Source organism: Amblyraja radiata, chromosome 6 (genome assembly GCF_010909765.2).
Source record: "Amblyraja radiata isolate CabotCenter1 chromosome 6, sAmbRad1.1.pri, whole genome shotgun sequence".
Taxonomy (NCBI): domain Eukaryota; kingdom Metazoa; phylum Chordata; class Chondrichthyes; order Rajiformes; family Rajidae; genus Amblyraja; species Amblyraja radiata.
In genome coordinates, this window is record NC_045961.1 from 43,473,294 (window position 1) to 43,495,603 (window position 22,310).

Genomic DNA, 22,310 nt, shown 5'->3' on the forward strand with positions numbered 1-22,310 from the left:
GGAAACAAAGTGTAGGGATTAACGAGTCCCTTTCAGAATGGCAGGCAGTGACCAGTGGGGTATCGCAAGGCTCGGTGCTGGGACTGCAGCTATTTACAATATACATCAATGATACAGATGAAGGGATTCAAAGTAACATTAGCAAATTTGCAGAAAGCTGGGTGACAGTGTGAACTGTGAAGAGCACCAAGGCAAATTCCTTGTATGTGAATACTTGGCCAATCAACATTCATTCAATTATGAGAATGCAGGGCGACTTGGACAGACAATATGTGCAGGAGTAGGCCATCCGGCCCTTTAAGCCAGCACCGCCATTCAATGTGATCATAATAATAATAATAATAAATTTTATTTAATGGGCGCCTTTCAAACATCTCAAGGTCACCTTACATAGTATATCAGAATAACATATAATCGGAATATAACAAGTAATAAGGACATCACAGAGACACAAATTAAAAACAGGATTCAATCCAAAAACAGAAAATCAAAAACACAGTGTGAAGAGGGAGCAGCGGCAACCAAGTCGTGCCAGCGTCCACTCTCTCTTCACGGCAGCCATCTTGGACACAGACCTACAGGACTACAATTAGACAAAAAAATCATCCCCCCACAGTGGGTAGCACTGTGGGGGAAGGCACAATGTCCAGTCCCCACCCCATGTTCACCCCAAAGTCAGGCCTATTGAGGCCACCGCAATTGCCTCTACGGAGGCCCGATGTTCCTGGCCGTTCTCACCGGGTGGTCTTGCCCCGGCGTCGGGAGAGTCCTTTTGGCGGCTGGGCCACTTGGAACGGCCGCTTCCTGGTTGGAGCCCGCGGCTGCCGAAGCCGACAAGGCCGCGCCGGTTTGGAGCACCCAGGCTCCCGTTGGTAAAGTTGGCGCCGCCTCTCAGCACTGCCGCCTCTCCGCACGCCGCCTCTACGCTCCGCAGACCCGCAGCCCGGAGTTGTTGCTCTCGGCGGTCCAGCTCGCCAGAGCTCCAGCTCGTCGCTCCAGCGCGGCGACCCAGGCAAGGGATCGCCCGCTCCGCTCCAGCGCTCCAATGCAGTGCCGCCACGCAGGCCGAGGTGCTGGGCGGTTCCCGCCAGGAAACGGCGCTCCAAGCCCGCAGGTAGGCCACGAGGACGGGTCAACGGGCAGCCCGGAGAAAAGGCTGCCACACCGACCAGGTAGGGACCTAGAAATTAAGTTAATACCTACCCCCCACATTAAAAAGACCATATCCCCTACAAACAAAAAACAGGACTCACTAAAAACTATAAAAAAAACGGATTTAAAACGGACGGCTGCTGGCTAGCAGCCGTTCACCAAGATGGCTCCTCCTCCGTTGTGAGATTCAATAATCACAAATGCTCTTGAGACAAATTCAGACAAAGAAGTGTTTTTATTAATTTCATATTCTGCAGAATAGGTGCCTCTCCACCGATGATCATGGTTGATCATCCACAATCAGTACCCCGTTCCTGTCTTCTCCCCATATCGCCTGAGAGCCCTATCAAGCTCTCTCTTGAAAGTATCCAGAGAACCTGCCTCCACCGCCCTCTGAGGCAGAGAATTCCAGAGACTCACAACTCTGTGTGAAAAAGTGTTTCCTCATCTCCGTTCTAAATGCCTTACCCCTTATTCTTAAACTGTGGCCCCTGGTTCTGGACTCCCCAACATCGGGAACATGTTTCCTGCCTCAAGTGTGTCCAAACCCTTAATAATCTTATACGTTTCAATAAGATACCCTCTCATCCTTCTAAATTCCAGAGTATACAAGCCCAGCCGCTTCATTCTCTCAGCATAATATGACAGTCCTGCCATCACTTCCTCAATAGCAAGAATGTCCGTCCACAAATTAGGGGCCCCAAATCTGCACACAATACTCCAGGTGTGGTCTCACTAGGGCCCTGTACAACTGCAGAACTGTACAACTCGTTATGAACACTGCCTGCTGTACCTGCATGCTTACTTTCATTGACTGATGAACAAGGACACCCAGATCCCGTTGTACTTCCCCTTTTCCCAACTTGACACCATTTAGATAATAATCTGCCTGCTGCACAGCACGATGGAGATGAGATGAGGGACTATCGGACTGCTGTGTCGGGATTGGTGTTGGCCGATGTTCCGTTCGGTCCTGCGGGAGTGACGATCCTGTGCGATGACTCCACCGGGCAGCCGTGACCCATTGTCCCTGCGGTTTGGGTCTATTCAAGGTCTAGCCCATCCTTCCATCTGGGCGACTTCTGCGTTGGTGCCGGCCAAGTTCGTCAGGCATAGACTTCGCAAGCAGGTTGCGGCCTATGCTCGGGCCTGCATTCCCTGCCAGACTTCCCTTCCAAGATGGCGGCGCTGCCTTAGCAGCTGCGGCTCGCCTGCAGTCCGTTTGTTTTTTCTTCTTTTGTTTGTTCTTTTGTCCTGTTTTAGTTAATTTGTTGGTTTTATGTTGTTATGTTGTGTATGGGGGGGGGGGGGGGGAGAAACGTGTTTTTGGTCTCTTCGGGGGGATGCGACTTCTCTTGTTGTATCCCCCGTGTCCGTCTCCGTCTGCGCCGAGGCCTAATGGCGGAGCTGGCGGCGTCGGAGCTGGGGCAGCGTTCCAGCGGCAACATCGGAGCTGGGGTAGCGTTCCAGCGGCAACATCGGAGCTGTGGCGTTCCAGCGGCAACATCGGAGCTGTGGCGTTGCAGCGGCAGCGACGACCCGGCATCGGAGCTGTGGCGTTCCGGCGGCAGTGGCAACCCGACAACGGAGCTGTGGCATTCCGGCGGCAGCGGCGACCCGACATTGGAGCTGTGGCGTTCCGGCGGCAGCGGCGACCCGACCCGACCGTCGGGAGCTCACAGGTCGCCTCGGAGCAGAGGGAGAACAAGGAGAGAAGAGACAAGGACTTTAAGATTTTTGCCTTCCATCACAGTGAGGAGGTGCCTGGTGAACTCACTGTGGTGGATGTTAAATTTGTGTTGATTGTGTGTTTTTGTCATTTTTATTATATGTATGACTGCAAGGCAACGAAATTTCGTTCAGACCGAAAGGTCTGAATAACAATAAAGGCTACTTTGACTTTGACATCCAAGTTCCAGCGTGCGCCGCTCCAGGATTTCGTGGTCCCTCCTCACTGGTTCGAGTACATTCACGTTGACCTGGTGGGTCCTCTGCCGACGTTTCGTGATGCCACTCACCTGCTCACGATTGTGGACCATTTCATGAGGTGGCCTGAGGCCGTTCCGCTGTCTGACACCTCCGCCGCGACTTGTGCTCGGGCCCTCGCGGCCCACTGGGTGGCGCGTTTTGGTGTGACTGCTGACATTTCCACCGACCCTGGTACCCAGTTCATCTCTGCCCTGTGGTCGGCCATGGCTCAGCTGTACGGTGCGCAGCTGCATCATACCACCGTGTACCATCCTCAGGCCAACGGGTTGGTGGAGCGGCTCCACCGGCATCTGAAGTCGGCATTGAAGGCTGTGGCTCGGGAGGAAGCGCAGGAAGGAAATGTTGCCGGTGAAAGTGGCGGTGTGGCTCCTGTCCTGACTTCTCGCCATGGGGTTGTTCCTGCTTATGTTCCGCCGGTGCTCCAGGACTGCCGCTTTGTTTTCGTTTGCAGGGACACGCACCGGACTCCGCTGCAGCACACACTGAGGCGCCGTCGCCATGGCGACCAACCTGCCCCTTCACCCCGTACAAGCGGAAGTTCCGGCCCTAGCGGCTCCAGATTCAAACAGTCGCCCGGGAGACGGCAGCGTTGGGTTTCGGGCAGCGATGGCGAGCTCCAGGGCGGCGGCGGAGGCGGCGGACTGCGATATCGAGCGCTGGAAGCGGCGCTATCTGGGTGGCGGGGACGCCGGCGACTCGAGATGGGTCTCCTCCGGCAGCGCCGCCGTGCAGCGGTTCAAAACTCGGCTCAGCGACTTTGAGGATCGGGTGAGCTAAAGTTACCGCGGTTCGGGGAAGGAGACAAGTGCGGGGCCGGGCTGGGGGAGTGGAGGGCAGTGTGGGGCCGGGCTGGGCTGGGGGAGTGGAGGGCAGTGTGGGGCCGGGCTGGGCTGGGGGAGTGGAGGGCAGTGTGGGGCCGGGCTGGGGGAGTGGAGGGCAGTGTGGGGTCGGGCTGGGCTGGGGGAGTGGAGGGCAGTGTGGGGCCGGGCTGGGGGAGTGGAGGGCAGTGGGGCCGGGCTGGGCTGGGGGAGTGGAGGGCAGTGTGGGGCCGGGCCGGGCTGGGGGAGTGGAGGGCAGTGTGGGGCCGGGCTGGGCTGGGGGAGTGGAGGGCAGTGTGGGGCCGGGCTGAGCTGGGGGAGTGGAGGGCAGTGTGGGGCCGGGCTGGGCTGGGGGAGTGGAGGGCAGTGTGGGGCCGGGCTGGGCTGGGGGAGTGGAGGGCAGTGTGGGGCCGGGCTGGGCTGGAGGAGTGGAGGGCAATGTGGGGCCGGGCTGGGCTGGGGGAGTGGAAGGCAGTGTGGGGCTGGGCTGGGGGAGTGGAGGGCAGTGTGGGGCCGGGCTGGGCTGGGGGAGTAGAGAGTGATGTGTGTGTGTGTGTGTGGGGGGGGGGGGGGGGAGAGGGATAGGGATTGATAGGGGGGGGGGGCAGAGAATGATGGGGCAAAGAGTGGTGTGAGGGGAGAACAGAGATTGATGTGGGTGGGGGCGCAGAGAGGGATGTGGAGGAACAGATAGTGATGTGCGTGGAGCGGAGACAATTGCGGTGCCGGGCGGGTGAGCAGAAGATTATTGTTTTTTTCTTAAATTCTCCCAGTGTTGCTTTGCTGCATTTCCAAAACTGGCCACTTATTACGACATTAATAATAATTTAATTTGAAATATCCCACATGAAAACGCATCAAAAGTATTCCTAAGTCAATATTGTACAGAAGGGAGTTGTAGAAACGTACATAGTGCTGACATTGATAGAAAATTGGTTGGCAGACAGGAAACAAAGAGTAGGGATTAACGGGTCCCTTTCAGAATGGCAGGCAGTGACTAGTGGGGTACCGCAAGGCTCGGTGCTGGGACACAGCTATTTACAATATATATTCATGATTTAGATGCGGGGATTACAAGTAACATTAGCAAATTTGCAGATGATACAAAGCTGGGTGGCAGTGTGAATTGTGAGGAGGATGCTATGAGAATGCAGGGTGATTTGGACAGGTTCGGTGAGTGGGCAGATGCAGTTTGATGTGGATAAATGTGAGGTTATCCACTTTGGTGGGAAAAACAGGAAGGAAGGTTATTATCTGAAAGGTGTCACGTTGAGAAAAGGGGAAGTACAACGGGATCTGGGGATCCTTGTTCGTCAGTCAATGAAAGTAAGAAAGCAGCTGCAGCAGGCAGTGAAGAAAGCAAATGGCATGTTGGCCTTCATAACAAGAGGAGTTGAGTATAGATGGCGGGACTGTCATATGCTGAGAGAATGGAGCAGCTGGGCTTGTATACTCTGGAATTTAGAACAATGAGAGGGGATCTTATTGAAACATATAAGATTATTAAGAGTTTGGACACGCTAGAGGCAGGAAACATGTTCCCGATGTTGGGGGAGTCCAGAACCATGTGCCACAGTTTAAGAGTAAGGGGTAAGCCATTCAGAACGGAGATGAGGAAACACTTTTTCACACAGAGAGTTATGAGTCTGTGGAATTCTCTGCCTCAGAGGGCAGTGGAGGCCAGTTCTCTGGATACTTTCAAGAGAGAGCTAGATAGCGCTCTTGAAGATAGCGGAGTCAGGGGATATGGAGAGAAGGAAGGATGATCAGCCATGATCACATTGAATGGCGGTGCTGACTTGAAGGGCCGAATGGCCTACTCCTGTGTCTATTGTCTTATTAACAATTTAGCACAATATAATTGTGGTGCAGTGTTTTACCTGTAATGTATTTTAAAATTATGAAGTATTTTGTGCAGTGAACATCACACACTTTGATTCCTGAAAATCTGATTTAAAAATCATAATACTTTCCATCGTTCATTATTTTAGGACACCACACTAAATATAAGCAACAATAATTCAAAAAACAATTCAGCAATTGAAGGTATGGTTATAAGATTCTTACTTTTTTGTTGACTGAAAATAGTGATTATACATGATTTGAAAGCTTATTTTGTATAATATTCGGGCAATCAGTGTATCTTTATAATACAGCCTAATGGATGTTTGATAACACTTGTATAATTGTGCAATGTGAGCTTTAGGAAAATGTCATGAATTTTAAAACCAAATAAAGAAACAAAAAGGAAACGTGGAGCAACTGAAAATAAAAGCATTTCACATAATTTATTGGCAGCAAAACAGATCTATTTTCTTTCCTATTTCAGCTGTTAGAGAATCTATTGTAAAATAAAATTATTATTAAAATTACAGGTCAGAACCTCTTCTTCACTTTCCCTGTCTCTCAGGTATGCCCCTCGTGTGCATTGGTCATTTCAAGAGATTGGGCAAGAGAGTCATTATTCTTTAAAACCTCTCTTCCAAAGGGAAATTAAAGTGCATTTGAATAGTTTTACGCATAATTGTTCACGTTTATAGAGTAAAATCGAGAGTAGATACAGATTAGACCAAATCTTATTAAATAGAGCAGGATTAAAGGGTTGAGTGATTTCTTCCTGCTTCTAATTTGCATATTTTCATGTTCAACTGTAACTGCTCAGAAAGTCTCTGCAGAAGGTAGTGAGGGGAGCAGAGAGGATCATTGGCGTCTCGCTACCCTCGGTACAAGAACTGTTCCAGAGCCGCTGCCTGAAAAAAGCACTGAGCATAGCAAAGGACAGACTGCACCCACTCCACACACATCTAGATCTCCTGCCATCAGGAAAGAGATACCGCAGCTTCAAAGCCCGGAAAAACAGCTTCCTTCCACAGGCTGTGAGGCTGCTAAACAGTCACTCCACCTGATTCTGCTGCTTTTGTACTGACAATTTAATAACTGGCACTGAGTAATAACTCTGGCACTGGCTCAGGCTGCCCTGGACATTTTATGACTTTTTTTTTTAACTTGTATTTTAATGTTGCTTTTTTTACCTGCACTTTTTTTTTTACTATTTGTATTGTTTTTATCAGGAACTGGATTGTTTTTTATTTATGCGTGAAATGTTTAAGTTTTTATGTGCGATGCTCCGGTATTCCCTGGGAAACGTCTTCTCATTTTGCACTGTACAATTGTTGCTTTGCATGATGACAATAAAAGGATGATGATAATTTTATTTGTCCCATTAGTAGTATAAATTATAAAATCAACTCTTTCACATTCAAGAACCGATGCCACAAATTAAACCAAGGAAATTAAACATATTGCTTTTTGAAAATAGTCAAATGACCACACCATGATACAGCACAATTCCTCAAAGCCTATTAAATAGAATGTTGGTCTTTAGTCAGACATGTCCAACCCAGGTTGGACCTGACTTGTGTATTTAGTAACCAATAGATTTGTTGACTGTGGTGGGGCTGCGGGCAACTTCTGCTGTGCAAGAATGGTTGACTTAAACTCTCTGGTTTGATAGGTCTATACATTTATTTAAATATATTGCCAGGAGGCCATTTTTCCGACTTGTGAACTGCTCAAGTTATAGACAGTTCTTGGCCACAAAATGCCATGAAGAATGTGTATTGACAAGTAGATCAGCCCTGTTAAGAAACATGGTTAGGGTGGGTATTTTCCACTCCTAATTCGAAAGAACATTTTAATTGGTTTTGTTTGCCAGCAGCATCCTGCATTTTATGTTTTCCTTTCAGAATAAAGTAAGTAAAAATTGTGTTTATGCAACCCATTGTCACACAATAAGTAGATGCACAGAACAGGCAATTATTTGAATATAGGTGACCCCCTTTCAATTGTACATTCCATTGAATTTCACGTTATAATTGGAGATGCCTTTCTATTGGGTGTTTTTTCTCGCAACAGTAAAGACAGTACCACAAACGCTGGTTCATGGCACATGGCCACATAAGAGATCGTCGTGTCAATTTCCAAAGCTGTTAAGAATCTGTTAAGTAGCTGTCATAAGGTCATTAATGATAGGAGCGGAATTAGTCCATTCGGTCCATCAAGTCTACTCTGCCATTCTATCATGGCTGATCTATCTCTCCCTCCTAACCCCATTCTCCTGCCTTCTCCCCATAACCCCTGACACCCGTACTAATCAAGAATCTATCTATCTCTGCCACAGTTTGTCCACTCTGTGACTAAATAAATTCCTCCTCATCTCCTTCCGAAAGGAACGTCCTTTAATTCTGAGGCTATGACCTCTGGTCCTAGACTCTCCCACTAGTGGAAACATCCTCTACACATCCACTCTATCCAGGCCTTTCACTATTTGGTAAGTTTCAATGAGGGCCGCCCCTCATCTTTCTAAACTCCAGCGTGTATAGGCCCAATGCCATCAATTGGTCATCATATATTAATCCACTCATTCCAAGGATCTTGTAAACCTCCTCTGGACCCTCTCCAGAGCCAGCACATCTTTCCTCAGATATGGGGCCCAGAATTGCTCACAATACTCCAAATGCGGCCTAACCAGTGGCTTGTGGAGCCTCAGCATAATTTCCCAATTTTTGTATCTGGAGACGTGATTGCAGATTATGTAGCATCAAACCACTAAAATATTTTTAACTCCAAGTCGTTATGTGGTTGTACAGGTTTACAACTTGCACGAACATGACAGTTCTGTAAATAAAATGCGGGGGGAGAGGTTTGCACTTAACAAACTTGCATTTGTTATTTGTGTGCATCTGGAAATGTGAATCGAAAAAAAAAAAATTAGGCAAAATATGCTGTTTCTGTCAGATCTTGTTTTTTATTTAATTTTTTATGAATATTTTTCCCACAAAATTTCCATGAGTGAAATTTATTCCATACCTCAAATTTTGGGTAGTGATTTGTGGATCCAGCAAGGATGAATTTCTATAACCTGAACGGCCATAAGGTGGTGTTCGTCTGTATTCTGAATCATTTAAATCATTAAATGAATTGTTTAAATATACTTTTTAACTTCAGTAAGAATTAATGTCGATTTGTATGTGATTATGCATTCTTGGTAACCAATGGTAATTCTGTCCTTAACTTAGATGCTGTGGAAACATTACCAGAACAAAGATACACGCGCAATCTTATGAAGTCATCTACATTTGGCTTGACCTACACTGAGAGAAGGCACTATAACAGATTATTACATAATCTATATAAAACAATAAAACTCAATTCTGCATGGTAAGACTGGAAACCTATACAAATATGATGTTCTTAAAGAAAAACATAATTGCATTCTGCATTAGGTGCAGATGTATTTGAAAACTTCAATGGGGATTAGATACAAGCAAGGAAATTTGTATCATTTGAGGACGTTCAAATGTTTAAAGTATTCATCTTGAGATGTTTGCACTTAAAAAGAAAATTGAATATTATTTCTAATTAGGTATTGATGACTCAAGTCAAAGTAAGTTTCCCCCCCACATGCTTTCTTGAACATCCTCATGCTCTCAGGATGTCTCCTGCCTATGTTCTTCTCCATTCACACCCCAAGGGCACTCCCACCCTTGTCCTTGTAGGCTTGCCCAGTCTCCATTTGTAAAGTTTCCAACACCCAATTTTCCATCCCTCTGTCCCATACCTCCCATCCCTTTCCCTCAAGGGCACAGTCTACTTACCCACCCTGCACTTGGGTGTATTCTCGTTATCCGCCAGGGAGACCTTGGTGACGATGAGATTATCCAGCCATGCAAATGACCTTGCTGCTAAATGGAGAAATCATGTTTGTATTTCTGTACTGTATGTAAGACAGTGGCCAAGAATGCTCAATAAAAGTGGCACAGCCAGTAAAACTGCTACTTTGCAGGACCAGAGACCCGGGTTCAATCCTGAACTCGGGTGCTGTCTGTGTGGTGTTTCCATATTCTCCTTGCAACCAAATGGATTTCTTCTGGGTGCTCAATCTCTTCCCACTTCCCAAAGACGTGCAGGTTTGCAGGTTACTTGCCCTTCTAAATTGCCCCTAGTGCGGAGGGAGTGGGTGCAAAAGTGTGATAACGTAGAACTAATGTGAACAGGTGATTTATGGTCGGCATGGACTCTGTGAGCTGAAAGGCCTGTTTCCGTGCTGCGTTTATCAATTAGTTCAATCAATAAATGGGAGAAATGAATCTAAAGATGGGATGATCAGGGACAAAATGACAACACTAAATCTGTAAAGGTTATTTTGCTGTGTCAAAAATAGAATGCATCTGTTCCTTTTTCTCATTACTTATTCTTGTGGTCTAAACAAGGGCAATGTTTTATTTGTTGTCCTGAGAAGTGGACCATTTTGACTAGTCCTGCTTTTGTGAGGATGCTACCACAATGGGTTTGGCTATGGAAAAACAGAACAGGTTATTACTGAGAGAAGCGACCTGGGGCTTAACCAAGCAAATTGTTGCATCCTTGAGCGTATTGAGGTTTCCTCTAGGAAATTTTGAGCATTATAATGGGCTTTAAGGTGTTTGGAAAAAGTTTCCCATCTCAGAATATTTTACTTCTGTGCTTTTAACCATTGCCTTAATTGGCTACTCCATGTGGCTCAGGACATGTTGCCGTTACATTGTGAGCCTTGTATTGCTCTGTTTTCTTTCCTTGTGTTAATAGACTGCTTAGGTGTGAGCTTGAATGTAATCTATGCAAATTGAAGGTTAGCATTGCTATCAACCATTAATATTTTGAATTCAAATATAGTCATTACAATAATTTCTCATGACTGTTACTGAAGTATAATAGCTAGAGTGTCAGCAAATGATCATGCATTGCAAAAGTAAAACATAGAAACAATATCTGCACTAAATTTAACAAAAAATGTTTGGCTAATATTTGGAACAATGCAAGGCTAACCATGGCCAGATCATGAGAAATAAACAAGTTTGGTTCAAATATGGCATAAATACCTTGAACATGTGGAAAATGGTGGCGAGCACACAGACTTAACAAGATGGTGACATCTGCGCATCATACTTTATACCCAGATGGAGATGTGAAATTCTTTTTGCAGTTGGTTGTTATTGTGAACCTGCTTGTCTGGAGTTTAAACCCATAGGACTTAAGTGTAAACAGTATTAAACCCAATTTAATGAGCCATGATGTTGGTGACAAATTGAAATTGGGGCATTAGCAAAAGCCAAAGCTGGGTAAACTCTTCATCTTTCTTATCAAATCAAACTCTACTCTCCTTTCAAAACTACAATATTCACCTGAGAACCTACTTGATTAACAATTTTTCAGTATTATAAGCTGCTGCATACACCTCCCAGGTATGAATTATAAAGTTAATGTGTCATCACTGTACAATATTTTGCGTCATTAGTTAAAGAGTTCAAGCCTGGCCGAGTCAGTGCTAGAGAGCCCAAGTCACGCTTCTTTCTCCAAGTAGGTGCCACCTTTAATTTTTTCTCTCCCCCCCCCCCCCCCCGCCGAATTCTTCCTGACTGTGAGCTTCACTCCCACTGGATCATTTGGCCAAATCTCTTCCAGTTATTTCCCTGATATTTTTCCCAACTTCTCAATCATCAGTCCCTTCCTCTATTTTAACCTAATGATTCACAACCCGTCAGACCAGGGGATATTGAATAAATATTTTCTTTGGCACAAAACTATTTCCTTGCATTTTCATGCAGCTACACCGTATGAATATTTAAACAAAATCACTGCAAAGTCTAGGCATGACTTCACGAAGTTGTATGAGCACAATGATTTACTGTCTCAATGGTTCAGTTGCACTTTATTGACACGTACCTAGATACAGTGAAACTTCTTTTCCACGTACAATTCAGTAAAATTTAACTATGTTTTAATAATCATACCCAAGTACATGAGTGCAATGATTGTAGTGTAGGAATAGTAGATTACAACCAGGTAATACACAAATGATTCTGGCACCATCTTGTATCCTTCAAGTTTCAAGTTCCTAAAAACATATTATCTTGGCCTTGAAGGTCTGTTTTCCTGGAGGCAGCACTGGGTTGGTGTTGCAGTGGTCAGCCTGCCCTGGCAATTGTGTTGATGTCCTTAACTGCTGCTATGACACTGCAGGCAGCATTCAATCTGCTACTTGGACTCTGTGTGACCTCCAGCAATGCAATTCCCCTCATCTACTGCAGGGCCAATGGTGGCTCACTCTGCCACCACCTCGACCCGCAATGCACCATTCCCTTGCCTCCTACAGCCATGGTTTAGCCTCTGTGCATTGGGGCATCTAATACAGTCAACCAGAATATCTAGAGCACCTTCGATGACACTGGAGATGAGCCTACAGCCCACTCACTGGCACCGATCGACTCCTTCATTCACTGCTGCTACCATCTTGAAGGATGTTGGCTGCATTCCCAGTGGCTGCCTCTGAGATCTAGAAAGTCTCTGTACATTAGATTACCAATGTGATGAACTGCTTTTATCTGCAAGCCTACTTTATCTAAACAGTACTTTCCTTTCATTTATTTATTTATATAATTTACTTTCTCGTGTGTAACCTTTGTCCAAAAATTCCAAGTCTAATTGATCCTTGCCTATTAATACTTTCCTCTTTGCACTTTCTCTGTGAATTCCATTTTGTATTCTGTATTGGACCAAGTTTGACATCAAGCGACCCTAGTAAAACTGAAGTAAAACACACACACACACACACACACACACACACACACACACACACACACACACACACACACACACACACACACACACACACACACACACACACACACACACACACACACACACACACACACACACACACACACACACACACACACACACCCTCCCCCTCTCCCTCGTTTTTTAAGAAAAAAATGTGTCGCATATTTTTTATGTTTAGCCTGTTCTAAATTATTTAACAGCCATTGAAAAACTTATGAGCCTTGGTTTCATTTTGTAGAAAAAAAACAACTTTGACCACTCAGTGGAAATCAATGTATTAATTCTTTCAGCATTATCTTAATAGGTAGCCATCAGGTGCTGTAGAAAAATGAAAGATTGTCTATATATTTTGACAGTGTTGATGATGCTAATGAATATCCTCAATACTCAACTGAAGAATTAGAGGAATATCTGAATGAGGAAGAATTAGCAGCATGCAAGAAACAGGATAGTGGAACACAATTTTACACTGAAACAGGTTAGTATTAATGATGCTCGTGCAGCTTTTACAGTGGAATTTGTATTTTGTTTAGTACCTAATATGGTAATATGTTCCCAGCTAAGAAGAAAATGAGTTACAATAAATTAGTGTTGTGATTTTTATTTTCCTCGTCCTGTGGTCGAAAGTTTACATGATGTGCTCAATCTTTGGCTGATACAAGTTTTCTACTGACTGCCAATGACCATGTATGTGGTCTGAAACTAGTCCAATGATCCAACAACAATTTTGCCATGGTTCCATTTCCAAAAGAAAATATATTTTTCAAACACACCGTAGACTGATGCTTGGAAATTCATCTCCAAACTATTTTCCCATTATTAAACAATTGGGGAGTGGCACAGTTGCACAGCGCACTGTGATGGACGCAAGATCTGTTGCATCACAGCGCCAGAGACCCGGGTTCGATCCAGATCTACAGTGCTGTCTCTGTGGAATTTGCACATGGCTGTGTGGGTTTCCTCCAGGTGCTCCGATTTCCTCATACAATGGCAACCTTGCCAACAGTCAGTCTTGTCCTTTTCTTCTTTTGTTCTTTTTAGTCTGTTGTTAAATGTATACTTTAGTGTATCTTTAGTTTTGTATTATGTGGGGGGGCGGGGGAAACTTTTAAATCTCTTTCCTTGACGGAGATGCGACTTTTTCCGTATCGTATCTCAGTCCACACTGCGGCCTAACATCGTGGAGCTGGCGTTCCCTTTGATGGGCATCGACTTCGGGAGCTCCAACTGCGGGAGCCTGCGGAGCTCGAGGTCTGTTGGTTAGGTTCCAACTGCAGGAGCTTCGACCGCCACGATCACGGGAGCTTCGATCACCCTGATGCGGGAACTTTGATTGCCGGCTGCAGGAGTTTCGATCGCCCTGACTGCAGATGGTTCAACTGCCCCGACAGAGGGAGAAAAGGAGGGAAGAAGATAATACGTTTTTGCGTCCATCACAGTGCGCTGTGGTGGATGTTTATGTTACATTTTATGTAATTGGGTATCTTGTTGATTTTTTGGTATGACTACAACAAATCAAATTCCTTGTACGGTTTTGCATAATAATAAATTAATTACAATTACAATGGTCAGCGTGGACTCGGTAGCTCGAAGGTCCTATTTCCATGCTTATCTCTCAATCATTCAATAAACTATTTTGGTTTTTACTGGAGTAAAATGAGAAAATGCCACTTCCAATTTTTAAAAGTATTGTTATTCTCTAAGTTGTCAAATAATCCTATAGGCATATTCATTTTAGAGCAGTAGAGGGGCATTTTAATTATGTTTTACTGTGAATGCCTCTCCTTGTGTATTGCAACAGTCCTGTCTTTCCAGTGCAGTGCCTATCTGGGAAGTCTGCACATTAGTCATTGCTTATCTTTCATTCTTCAGTGTCTGAACTTTGATTTCAGCCAAATTGAAAAGGTTATTTTTCAGGTCAACTTCAGAACTAGTGAAAATTGAGAGGACTGATTTAGGTAGACTTTCCAAACTACTTTTAAGCAAATTGAATGTAGTGTAGGAAACTTAGTAATCATCCAGTTTCAAAAGTCCCCAATTATATCACTTGGCGATTATTTATTCTTATCATCAAGCACGTGATTTGGTGGAAATAGACTAGGTCATTGTATACTTTTATTCTTTTGTATGATTATACATTTGGCCAACCCATAATTTATTATCCATCATTGTTTTTAAAAAGCTATCACTAAGAGGCTTACCTGAACTTTAGCAACCATGTTCTGTGCTATAACATAGGGAGTTGATCTAATGCCAATGAAAAATGAATGAGATATCTTCAGACCAGTCAGTGTGTGCCTTGGTGGGGTAACTATGTGATTATATATTCCCAGAAATGTGTTGCCTTTATCCTTTAAAGTGGCAGAGGATATTGCCTCTCTTTTACTTTCAGCTTGAGGCATAGAAACGTTGGCATGGACTTGCTTTCTAGAAACTGAAGATGAATGAAGTTGCTTGTGTCGACAGAAAAAAATAGTTTGTATGGAGATGCCATATTTATGTGTATGTTATAAGAAAAGATGTGTTTTCTCTGTTTCCTGCCTGACCCAAAGTTTCTAACCTGTTTTTGTCTTTAGATGTTACTTTGCCCTCTGGCTTAGCTTCTACCAATTTCACTTCAGCGACAAGTGATATAGATGACAGTATTAAAGAATTAAAGAATGGAAGTCTTTCAGAATCTTGGGAAAATCCTTGTCTTTTACCAGTTGAAATAATGCAAATTCATAATGAGTTAACATCCATATGGCAACACGTGCAGGTAGGTTTGCAAAATGTCAATAGCACAACTTAGGATAGTTAAAATTAATATGATGGTCAATTTAATGGTTATAACTTCAATAAATGTACGACTAAATATTTCCTGATTGAGCACAAAACTTGAAAGGGAACCAATTTTTTTTCATTTTTCGGCTTTTAATTCACTTTTATAATATTGATGAACCTACTGTATAATACTGATGAACCCACTGAAACTGTGTTTCCATGTGTTTATTTTGATTGATCGCAATGAATGTTTTAAAAATAGGGAAAACATGGTAAATACTACTGTCTGCAAATTGAGTTTTTAATAAGTTGTGAAGCAACATGCATTACTAAACTTCATTACTATTGTGTAATTAATTATCATGTCAATGGGAACTGTAGTGGCTGTAAATGTGTTTGTGGAAACTACTTGAAGTACAAAATTAGGGAATAATATTCAAATTAAATCAAAATGTCTCAATCGACATCTCTCAAGATTGGTTGGTGGGTCTGTATTTTATCAGAGTACTAGAAGTGAAGGGAGCCTCGAGCCACCTTTCAGTAAGATTTTTTTTGAAACCCCAATCACTTTCCTGCTGAATTCCTATCTTCCTTTATTCCAAAATCAATTTTGGCTAATGGTATGCTCAACCACCTACATCAATTTGGAGTCAAAAATTTAAACGAGTTACAACTCTATTGATTAGAGTGATTTAAAATGGCTAACCCCCTCGCTCTGAGATTATTCATCTTAAATCTAGATTCCACAGCGATGGAAAATGCCTGTTCAGAATCTTGTACATTTCAAAGACCCTTCTCAACCATTAAATCTAGCTCCATTCTGCTTAATGAGTCAAGTGTGTTTTATTGTCATATGTCCCGAAACTGAACAATGAAATTCTTGCTTGCAGCAACAGCAAAACAGGTTTGTAAACACAGATAGATAATTAATATAATAAACAAACAAAAAAAAAACAATACATAAAAAATACTCAATATAGTGCAAAAGCAAAACAAAGCCCAAAGTCCCTAGTCACAGGTATTCCGTAATTGGGAGTTTAGTTGGAGTTCGTAATGTTCAATAGCCTGATGGTTGTTGTGAAGAAGCTGTTGTTGACCCTGGACATTATAGTTTTCAGGCTCGTACTTTCTTCCCGATGGCAGGAGTCAAATGAGAGCATTGCCAGTCAGTATATTGTGGGTCCTTGATAATGTCAGCTGCCATTTTGAAACAGCGGCTCTTATGGTTGGTTGGCAAGTCAGTATCTCTGCTGGCCGGGCAGTGTTAACCACTCTTTGTTATCTTCGTTCCTGGGCGTTTGAGCTACCAAACCAGGCCGTGATGCAAGCAGTAAATATGCTCTTTAATGTATGCCAATAACGTTTCCAGAGAGCATTAGCGTTGCATCGAATTTCTTCAACCTTCTAAGGAAGTAGAGGCATTGATGAGCATTCTTTATGATTGCAATAAAGTGCTGGGCGCAGGATAGATCTTCAGAGTTATGACTGTTGATAAAGGCAGGTTTGTCTTTTGGCTACCTTCTGGATTTCTGTTTCTAAAATATAATATTGAAAAGCATGCCTAATATTAAAATTGAGAGATTAATTTAGTTGGATTGTAAGTAATGGACAAGTGTTTTGAAATATAAAAAATAAACTTGGAAGCATAACATCAATAATGGCTATTGATGGCACAATGGGCTAAGTGTTCGGCTGGCAACCGGAAGGTAGCTGGTTCGAATCCCGCTTGGAGTGCATACTGTCGTTGTGTCCTTGGGCAAGACACTTCACCCACCTTTGCCTGTGTGTGTCCTTGGGCAAGACACTTCACCCACCTTTGCCTGTGTGTGTGGATGTAATTATGTGAAGCACTTTGGGGTCAATGCAAGTTGACTAAAAATGTGCTATATAAATAAAGAAATTTAATTTAATTTAATTTTAATGGCAGAAAACTCTGGAAAAACGTAAACTTGTGCCAGATCTTTGCATTTCCCACCCCCACCCTGCTTGCATGCTCTTCACTCCTAATGGATTTCAGGAATCATTTACTAGACCAAATCCTATATTTCATCCCACAGCCTTGCCAAACGTCAGATTCCTTCTCTGACGTGGTCCTGGCCGCAGGAGTTATTTTCATTCAGCCAAACCTCAATCTATTCCCATAGTTGACAAACTATTTGGTATGTCACACTTGTTCTGCCAAATCCAGTAAATATTCACCAGTGTTGTTATATGTGTGTTTTTACAATACTGGGTACAAAAAGCGTGACATCATACATAAAACTGAAGTTCAAAAATAAATTATTTCAACATGATTCAGATTAATCAAAAACCCTCACAGCGGCAATCCATGACAGGGAAAGACAGTTCATGAAGTTTGAGAAAATTTCATTAATGAACAAAATTCCTTGTTTAACATGCGTTCCTATGCGTTTTTTTACACTTTATGTTTGGTGTCCACCACAACAACTGTACATGAAATTTAGAAAGTCATTTTTTTCTAAAGCATGATAGCTGATTTCTTCACTTTTGCTGTTTTTCAAACATACAAATGTACTTTCTTGCTATAAACATCGAGTATGTGACCAAATGAGCAATATTGCTATTATCTACTGAAACGTTACGCGCGTTACATAGTGTCTAAGGGTGGACACCAAAATGAAAGTAGCTCCTGTTTCTTCCATTATTTCTTTTTTGTAATTTCTTTCTCATGTTTTGAATAAACTTTATGGAAGTAATTGTCCATACATAATAAGAGACTGCAGATACATAATTTGATGGAAATATAGCTACTACAAAATGCTGGTGATGGTGGACAACTAAAATATTGACTAATTTTGGCATGCAGCAGCTTTTACAGAATCTTTATATTAGTTACTTTCTTCTCATAATTTCTCTTCTATTGAGTTCTTCAAACTAGAAAATAGTTTATTCTTAAACTGTGTCCCCTTGTTCTGGACTCCCCCAACATCAGGAACAAGTTTCCTACCTTCAACGTGTCCAAACCCTTAATAATCTTTTATGTTTCAATAAGATATCCTCTCATCCTTCTAAATTCCAGACTATACAACTGATTGTGGATTTTGGAAGTAGTAGGATGGGGACCCACAGCCTTGTTTATATCTACGGGTCGATGGTTGAAAGGGTCAAGAGCTTCAAATTCCTGGGCGTACACATCTCTGAAGATCTTTCCTGGTCCGAGAACACTATTAAGAAAGCACATCAGCGCCTCTACTTCTGAGAAGATTACGGAGAGTCTGTTTGTCAAGGAGGACTCTCTCTAACTTCTACAGGTGCACAGTAGAGAGCATGCTGACCGGTTGCATCGTGGCTTGGTTCGGCAACTTGAGCGCCCTGGAGAGGAAAAGACTACAAAAAGTAGTAAACACTGCCCAGTCCATCATCGGCTCTGACCTCCCTTCCATCGAGGAGATCTATCGCAGTCGCTGCCTCAAAAAGGCTGGCAATATCATCAAGGACCCACACCATCCTGGCCACACACTCATCTCCCTGCTACCTTTAGGTAGAAGGTACAGGAGCCTGAAGACTGCAACGACCAGGTTCAGGAATAGTTACTTCCCCACAGCCATTAGGCTATTAAACTTGGCTCAGTCAAAACTCTGAACATTAATAGCCCATTATCTGTTATTTGCACTTTATCAGTTTATTTATTCTTGTGTGTATTTACGTATATAATGGTATATGGACACACTGATCTGTTTTGTAGTCAATGCCTACTATGTTCTGTTGTGCTGAAGCAAAGCAAGAATTTCATTGTCCTGTCAGGGACACATGACAATAAACTCTCTTGACTTGACTTGACTTGCCATGATCACATTGAATGGCGCTGCTGGCTTGAAGGGCCGAATGGCCTATTCCTGCACCTATTGTCTATTGTCTATTAGCCTGAGGGCAAACTCAATGCTTGAGAGTCAGTGGAAAATTTCTAAGTGGGTTTTGTTGACATCTGTGATAAGCATTTTTTCCTTTGCCTCTTGCTACAAAATCTGGGACATGATTATAAAAGTATGCATTGAATTCTTGTGGAGGAGTATAATTGTTATTTTGATTTAGGTTTAATTATGTAATGATTCCGCATATATGCCTAATAGGTAAATGTTCTGATTTTGATGTAATGCAGAAAGAAAGTGTAGCGCTGCAGGAGTACAGATGTCAGTTACAATCACATGAACAACATCTAGCCAACAGAGAGGCTTTGCTCATCAAACATCAAGATGCATTAACAAAGTTAAGAGGAGTGGAAGAAGAGGTTCATGCCAAGTTTGAGATTATGAAAGAGGTATGGTTAATTACATTAAATTACTCTTATGCACTATCTAAGGAATTAAAGGAGTCTCGGATGTATGACAGATGATGAGGATATTTATAGGCAACGACGCATGCTGTATGTACAGGCGAATATTCTCTTGCGTCATTTTTGGTGCGTGTGCAGATGTGGTGAAGATGTCGCTATTTAGAGCATACTGCACACCACTCTACACTGCGCACCTGTGGTCGAACTATTTAAAGACTAGTATGCAGAAACTAAAGGTGGCATATAACGATGCCATGAGAACACTGCTAAGGCAACCTAGATGGTGTAGTGCCAGTAATATGTTTGTGGCTGCAGGAGTCAGTACTTTAGAAGCTATCCTAAGACACCACATGTATAAATTCATTTGCAGGATAAATGACTCTAAAAATGTGCTTATTGTGGCCTTGTCAAACATAAGGGTTAGCGTCACAGGAGACACTGATATCGTTGTCTCGTTGTAGGACATTGATCATCTTTTAATCTGGATTTTTAACTTATGTATTGTGTTTTTTTTGTTTTTTTTTTAAATATATATAAATCATGATATTTTTATAAGTGATATACCAAGATTATATATGTATTTATGATATTTGATATACAATGCATTTTTAATGTAATGTTGCCCCTTGTCTGGACCTTGAGTCTGTAAGAAAGTTTATTATTATTATTATTATTATTATTATTATTATTATTATTATTATTATTATTATAACATATTAGTGATTCTGGTGATTTTCTGAACATCAGAAATGTGGAACATTCTGCATTATTTGAACACCATCAATGTTAAGTTAGCAAGTGAAGACATGTTTCTTCAACATTTCACCACAGTTATACATTGAGGAACTGGGAGTGTTGGATTCTAGATTGATTTGTAATTTTGTTGATCTCAAACATGTTAGAATCTCAATGTGTGGGAAGAGAATTGTCGTTCCTCCTCCTGATCTTTATTCAGGATTTCTGCTGTAGACACGTGTGAGAATATTGAGCAATGACTCAAAGGGTCACACAGCAGGGAATCGGTTTCTCTAGTCCATCATGTCCTAGCCAACTTCCAAGCACCTGTTTTCACTAATCCCATGTTATTCTCTCCACTCTTATTAACTTGCCCCATATTCTACTGCTCATCAACACATTGACTTCCCTGTGCTGAAAATCTGGTTTGCATGTTCTGTTTCTGACTGCATGTGTTTCTTCTGGGTACTCAATTTCCTCTCACATCCCAGAGATGTTTGGGTTGATTTGTAAATTGCATCTAGTGTGGAAGGCATTTTAGAATCTGAAGAGAGTTGATGGGCAGAATAGGCGACAAGGAAAATCAGTGAGGAATTGGATTGCTCTGGAAGCTACCATGAACACAGTGCGCTGAAGTAGCTTCCTTTTATGGAAATATGGAATTCAATTCCTGCTTTGCATCCAGAAGCCATTTCGGGTTTGAACTAAATCCAAACTGAGAAGGTGCCTTGCCTTGAACTGTGCATGTCAAACATTTTCCATGAAATGTGAGCCTGGTACCAAAGTGCCTCTAATTTACTGATGATTGGCAGTCCAGTGTCATGAGATTATGAGATGTTCAAGGATTATGAACATTGTTTGGGCACTTTGTAGAAAGATATATACGGGAGATTGATCGGGTCGATGTGAACATGATGGGCCGAAGGGCCTGTTTCCATGTGGTGTCCATCAATTCAATCTATATCGTACCGAACTATGCTATGTGGCGTCACCTGATGGTCAGACCACTTGCTGTCGAACCCTCGTCAGTGGTTACGAGGACTGTCACGTGACGTCATGGGTTAAGGGGGGTGTCCTGCTACATTAGTAGATCTTACCTTGAGATCACGAGTCAACAGGTAGCTGAGCACGAGTCAACACCCTCGCTCAGCAGCAGCAGCAGCAGCAATGACTCGTGTTACAGAGTCCCAACGCACATGTATGTCAAACTTATCTCACCGAATAAAGTAACCGTTTGATCACAAAGTTTGGACTCACTACACTGTAGCTATTACTATTGTTACTCAAAATGGAAACTAACAAACTCTTATTCACATTGAATAATGTAAATGCTGTTACTATGCTAAGTAGGATACTTTCACCAAGTTACCTTTGATAAATTGCATCATAGCATTAAAAAGTGAGTTTTGTAGTGCCAATGGAATGTCAATGGAAGATGATTTGCCATCCTAATTCATAAACTTTAAAATCAAAGTTTGTAATTGTTGACATTTTCTTATCAGCTTCCTTCCAATTTGTATAAGAAATCAGATGCAAATATATGTGTAGGAAGGAACTGCAGGTGCTGATTTATACCAAAGATAGACAAAGTGCTGGAGTAACTCAGCAGGTCAGGCAGCATCTCTGGAGAAAAAGGATGGGTGACATTTCCGGTTGAAGCTCTTCTTCAGACTCCAGTTTCCAACCCAAAACGTCCTTCTCCAAAGATGCTGCCTGACCCGCTGAGTTACTCTAGCACTTTGTGTCCACCGTAGATGCAAATATACTGTGTTTGCTAAATGACAGGTATCATGAATGGTTCCGATTGAATGATTTGGGTTCTCAAGATAGCTATTTATTATATAAACCAAAGGTGAAATTGTGAAGAAAAACCTGTTTAAACTCAAAGAAAACTCCTT

The 22,310-nt window shown here is 42.8% G+C and overlaps 1 protein-coding gene across 2 annotated transcripts in view; it reads left to right on the forward strand.

Annotated features, from left to right (window-relative positions):
• The first annotated feature begins 3,450 nt into the window (after positions 1–3,450).
• The window catches only part of ccdc138 (coiled-coil domain containing 138), a 40,226-nt gene continuing 21,366 nt past the window's right edge, over positions 3,451–22,310 (forward strand). For both annotated transcript variants that reach the window (XM_033022643.1, XM_033022644.1), the window contains exons 1-6: positions 3,451–3,909; positions 5,951–6,005; positions 9,038–9,179; positions 12,977–13,098; positions 15,197–15,378; positions 19,504–19,662. In XM_033022643.1, coding sequence (XP_032878534.1) covers positions 3,640–3,909; positions 5,951–6,005; positions 9,038–9,179; positions 12,977–13,098; positions 15,197–15,378; positions 19,504–19,662 — 930 coding nt within the window. In that variant the 5' untranslated portion in view covers positions 3,451–3,639. The remainder of the gene's footprint in view (positions 3,910–5,950; positions 6,006–9,037; positions 9,180–12,976; positions 13,099–15,196; positions 15,379–19,503; positions 19,663–22,310) is intronic.